The 6,000-nt window shown below is 38.6% G+C and overlaps 1 protein-coding gene across 2 annotated transcripts in view; it reads right to left on the bottom strand.

Annotated features, from left to right (window-relative positions):
* Positions 1–2,859: 2,859 nt before the first annotated feature.
* Positions 2,860–6,000, bottom strand: part of LOC145464433 (active breakpoint cluster region-related protein-like) — a 28,832-nt gene continuing 25,691 nt past the window's right edge. For both annotated transcript variants that reach the window (XM_081448333.1, XM_081448332.1), the window contains exon 28: positions 2,860–5,691. In XM_081448333.1, the coding sequence (XP_081304459.1) occupies positions 5,418–5,691 (274 nt within the window). In that variant the 3' untranslated portion in view covers positions 2,860–5,417. The remainder of the gene's footprint in view (positions 5,692–6,000) is intronic.

Raw genomic sequence — 6,000 nt, 5'->3', positions numbered from 1 at the left:
AGGTACAAAAAAATAAACAAATGTTATGGTGACGTACAGTTATTAGTGGCAAATAGTTTATATCATTTACAATATACAGTGATGATTTTCCATAGTACTTCTGACAACTCTCATGACATTAATTTCTCTTGTTCTATTGCTAGAGCTGAGGAAGTTGCTTCAAAGTGATTTGCTGAGAGCAGGCAAATTTAACATATTTAATGCATAGTTTACACTGCAGTGCAACATACTGAATGCACATGAATTTGTTATTTTCTCATTCACATAATGAAAAATCAAGGAAAACCCTCAGTGTCCTCACAGGTGTTACTCATAGGGCAAGTCCTTATTCCACTCACATTCATACATTTACCAGTAAATATTGAGGAGAATTAGGTAACAGTTAAGATTCCTTTCTTCTTTTCCTTACCTCCACTAGCTGTGCACTGTAGAAGCTTATCAGACTTATTATTTCTCAAAACAATATGATTCAGCTGTTTGCCAAAATTCTTGTCCAAAATAATTAAATTTGCTCTTAAAGGTCCTTGAGACAGATGCGATGTTGCCACAGGTCTAAAATGTGGGTGAGGGATTAGGAGCACGGTGAGCCCGAAGAACCCTCCAGTTAGTGTAATAATGCTGACAGGTAAGCCTGTCAATGATGGTGATGACAACACCCCTTGTATCTCACCTCCACCCCGCTTTAAGACCTGTTGCCATTTATAGTCAGCTCTTAGTGATGGAAATGTGCAACACTCCTAACCCCACACCCCCTTTTTCTCACCCCTCACCCGTTTCAGACCTGCACGATCAAGGCCAACAATAAATATATCTTCTCAGTTTACAAAAGGGGAAAATGTTTATAAAATCAATAGCCTCCATTTGGTGCGAAAATGTGCTAGGATATTTGTCTGCGGACATTATCTGTTCCGAGAAGTGGACAGTTTTCTGAGAGCGTAGCTTGAGGAAAACTGTGAGCTTCGAGGAACAGATAATGTCCAAGGACAAATATCCTAACATATTTTCCTGCCAAATGGAGGCTATTGTGTTTATTATCCTTCAAATCTTTATAGCAACATGCGCAAATTGGGGGAATATTCAGTCACCTGATGTGTTTAGACCAATTGTGCATGAGCAAAAATATTTGATGGATGATAAGGGGATTTAGCAGTCAACAAGTTAACCACAGAAAGCAACTTCAATGCATAAAATTAATAATTATTAATTTCCGTATAATCAATACGTTTTTATAAGCTTGTTCAACTTTCCTGGGTTTAACTTAACGGCTCAAAGTATTAGACAGACGAAACAATCCATATATAAAAGCGAATTCACCAAATAAAACTAATAAAGCATAACAGGTAAGTTAATTACCTTCACAGAATGCTCTCAACGCATACACAACTCTTCGACGACAGTTGCATGCGTCCACTCCGCCCGGTTCCACTTGAGGTAAAACTTTGATTAATGTTTACAGTACTTGAACGTAGATATTATGGGTAGCAAAGTCGAAATTTTGAGGCTAACATCGTTGATTTAACCGATTATTTCCAGCAAAAACTACGGAACAAAGTTTAAATTTAGCTCCGTTCTCTTTCCGCGTGCAAAAAGCGCCACAAATTCATGAATTAATGAATTAATTATAATTTATGCTCAGTTATTCAAATTAACCAGAGTCCTTCAGTGTCTCACTCCAACTATTGAACAAATCTTTTTTAATCTTCTCCGAGTTCCTCAATACTCTCATATTTTAGCCAAAACACCAGGATATTTCGGATGAAATTGAAGTAGTTCGGAAGATTTTCTTTAGGTCGAAAATTTAATTCCTCTTTGATTGCTTATTGCAGTCGAAAAATCCGGACATCTCAGCAGTTTCTGCTACTTCCAGCCTTCGTTTTAAACCGCGCGATTTTCACAACGAATATGGATTGGAAGTACTGATTGTAAGTCAGCAGATTGTTTGAATTTGGCACCCTGAATCTTCTACTTTTTCCTGACCCTCCGTCGACAGGGCGTGGCCGGGTACCAAGTTTTATTACCCAGTTGATGGCTATGGTGCACAGGTGCAGTGAAGGCGTGGCAGTGAGGGTGTGGCTGGATACCGAAGGTATTCAGAACCTTCACAGGTCACTTGTGTAAATCTACAGCGGTCATGGTAAAAAATTGAGCAGCCACTTATAAAATTCAAGCCAGGACTGAGGAAAAAGTCTTTGGGTTGAGGTTGTACAAAAAGGGAGTGAAGTTGACATTATCTTGGCTCCAGAGGAAGAGATGGCAGACCCTTCGAGACTTCCTCACATACAACTGTCAATATTAAAGACGGTTTGTTGAAATTTTAAGTCTCGTTTCTGACAAACAAAATATTGTTCAAGTGGACTATGACTTTATTAATTAGTGTAGTAGGCCTCAAGGTGGACAAAAAAAGCACGAAAGAAGAAATACCCGATAATAAGCCGAAAAGACGAGGTCAAAATGCCACAGACCAAGACACCCCCACACGAAAAGAAGAGTGAGTGATCAAGCCTAAAATCTACGACTTCTGACAGCTGAAACCAAACGGAGTCACACTGCCTGTGAACAGGCTCCGCCTGAAAGTGTTTGACCGCGGCTATAAGGGTCGGGAAGGAACTGGTTGACAGTGATGTGGTCGTTTGACAGTAATCCTTTTTCTTTCCTCTTCGCCTCATCCTCGACTAGAGATCCTGCTCACAGGCTACAGGCTAGAGGTCACAGTAAATATCAAATGGCCTGTCTATTCTGGAAAAGGATCAGGTTCACTAACATCATGGAGACCAAAGGAAATTCTTCGCGTCCCCTCAAATACTCTTGAAACGTTTCCCATTTAAAACCGATACTTAAGGTAAGCAAAAGGGACTCATATACAAGAGGAAAAATTATTTATTCAATTTGCTTACAGCGATCAATTTTCTTATATTATATCCATTCATTTCTACTAGACTTCTGACAGGTTATAAATACTGTTTAATTTTTGTTAATATAAACACCTATTTTTTTAAGGATTACATATGGATCTGTAAGCATCAATGACGTCAAAATGACGTCACTAACGCATGTCAATCTATACTGTTGCGCTTGACACAGATCATCTTTCCAAAGACTTCCACGGAGCTATATAATTGGTTAAACAATCTAACCAATCACTGCAAACATAGCATTTTGTTTAACCAATCAGATGCAAACCACTCAATCGTGACTGTTGACACGCGTTTTCCCGCGCTTGGCACAAGTCACCTGTCTTCCCTTCTAGTTCTGATTGGCTCTTTGAGCTACGTACGTTTGTCGTATTTGGTCAAACTGATTTCTTTGGTTTCAGTTTAATGACAGTCCTCAGAAACCTGCTTTCTGTAAACATTCACGCCATAAGAAGTGCAGGCCATCAGCTTCTGACGACAGACAAGTGATTGCGTTTCTCTTAGTACGCGATTTTAATTTCTATTTCAGCCGGACCGTTTATTAAGAGCTAAAGAATCACTCGAAGTTTAGTTCACAAAAATAATTGCTTACGTCTATCTGGTTCAATCTTCTCTACCAACTTGGTATTAACTTCACTAAGAAATAAAATAACTTATCATATCTACCGTGCTTTATAAATAATCTTATTCGATATTAGATTACCTCAGTATATTGAATATTCAGTGTACAAACGTGGAGGGATTTTAAGATTTTGTCCCACAGCCACCGATAATATACATACGACATAAACAGAGTGGAAATTAGTGTCCTTGATGTATAATAGTTTATAATATATCTTTACTTAGTTACTACACTAGAAATACAATAGTTTAGCATAGTTACATATTGTAATAGATTGTGTTACTTTCATCAATAAACGAAAATCTAAGCAACTTTTATTTGGTATATCGTAAAATGAACATAACGTTTTCATTTCATTTTGTTCACTGTGTGTTTCAAAATGCCTTTATAAACTTTTGAAGACATCGAAGCAAGACAGTCTGAATCGTGAATACGCTACGGTATATTTTCCTGGCGATTTTAAGTGTACAAAACTGGTATTAAACATGCTTGGAAACTTCAATGTCCGAGTCAGAAGAATAAACATCAAGAATGTGGTCGCGCAAGCATTTCTGGGATCGTTGGCGCAGGAGCAGCAAAATTCAAAATGGCGGGAAAGAGAAACATGACAAAAACAGTCGAATATGTCTGTTCACCATCATTAGAGAGCTTAAGAAAACCACGACGGCAACGGCAACGGCGCTAAACAAAAGGTTTAATGAAGAGAACAATGGCTATGCACGTGCGTTATAATTCTTGGTACATTTCTTTGCCGTCCTCTGCAAAACAACAACGTGAAATGACGAAATTTTGCGTTGTCTGGAGGACGTGAACCACGACGGCTAATTTTTTGAATTTATATTTCGAATTTATTGGTGTGTCCTAGATTCAGTTTCGTGATGGCTTCGACAGTCATAAACAAAGTAAATGACTTCAGGGTACCGCTAGATTCGTAGGTAAAATATAAAATCATTTTTTAATCGACGTTGTCCTCGGCGTCGCCGTCGTGGTTTCTTAAGCTCCCTAATATTATGAATCAAGACCTCATCGCCCAACACGTTTGTCGAAAGCTTTTAGTACTAACGAGGACGAAATTTTACATCAAACTTCAGCACCAAACTCTTCAACCTACCAACCACGCAGTCTTCCTGTCCTTGAACGATCCCAGATATCCTTGCGAACTTAACTGGCCCCCACACACTCCCTCCAGTTCAGGGAGTGACAATGGCATTACAAAAATTTAATTCATTCAAGTTCGTTAAACAACCCTTATAAATCGTTTACAAAATATTTATCCGACAGGAGCACGAATGATATCCAAATTTTTGACAAATATTAAAAAACCTTCATGGGCGATTTTAAACTTAAGTAATGTGTTTCAAGCTATCACTTATCATCAGTAATGAACAAGAAAATTGCATTTCATATATCCATTCAGACACAACTAAACGCTAAAAATACTTTTCGTATTTTGTAATAAGAACGTAAAACTAAAGAACGTAAAATTTCAACGTCACTTAGAAACAGCCTGTCCTTTAAAGACTGAACACTGAAAAAAAAAGCAACTGGAAACTTTTTTCCTCTTTCAATTGAACATTTCCTAGGCGTCTTTATATTGCTTTTCAACTATGAAGGCAAATCTACGTAATTAAAACGTTTCTCGACATTTTCAAAACTTACAACTCCGTGGAGTTATGAAAACTTTTCCAATATGGCGCCCACGAGGAACAAGCCATCTCGTTTACAATAACATATATGACTCTTCGGCTAACCCGACACACGTTGGAGAAGTATGTATTTGTGACTGTTTGTTGTTCGCGCTGGTGAACCTTCACTCGAACAATACGTACCATGTTGCCTGATTCACCAAGTCGAGACCAACTACCGTGATGCATCTTGGGATATTATATGAGCCTATCTTGCTGAGCTTGAACTGGGGCAGCATCCGTGCCTTTTCTCGGATCCAGTCTATGCATGAGTTCTGGATCCGCGGGGAGCTGGAGAGAACTAAACTTAAGGAACCAGAGGAAGATACCGACTTGGCTCATGACGTCGAGAGTTCCTTTAGCGAGGTCGGTCGGGTCTGTGGAGCCTGACGATGGACGAAGAATGTTCGGACCAAAGACAGTCGCCAGGTTATTTTGCCCCATTTTATTCTCTTCTTGATGTTCGCTTAGTCTGAATAGGAGAGGAAATCTGTTGATTATGTAATTGAACCAAATAACAGCCCAAACCCAAATACAGTATAAGAAAGTAATTCCCTCACTCGAGAAACCCAATAAGCATTTTTGAGTTTAAAAAACATCAGGTTTGGTGGAAAACCCTTTCACATTTATTGAACTGAATTTGACTGACTTGCATGAAAATGAAAAGCTGGTAAAACTTATTTTAACAGCGAACATTTCGCTGGAAAAGGGTTACCACGCTCCACACTTATATATACACGGCACATTGACAAGGTATCTTTCCGAAAGAACTATTTAACTC

This window comes from Orbicella franksi, chromosome 12, assembly GCF_964199315.1.
Source record: "Orbicella franksi chromosome 12, jaOrbFran1.1, whole genome shotgun sequence".
Taxonomy (NCBI): Eukaryota; Metazoa; Cnidaria; class Anthozoa; order Scleractinia; family Merulinidae; genus Orbicella; species Orbicella franksi.
This window is presented reverse-complemented; position numbering and strand designations above follow the sequence as displayed.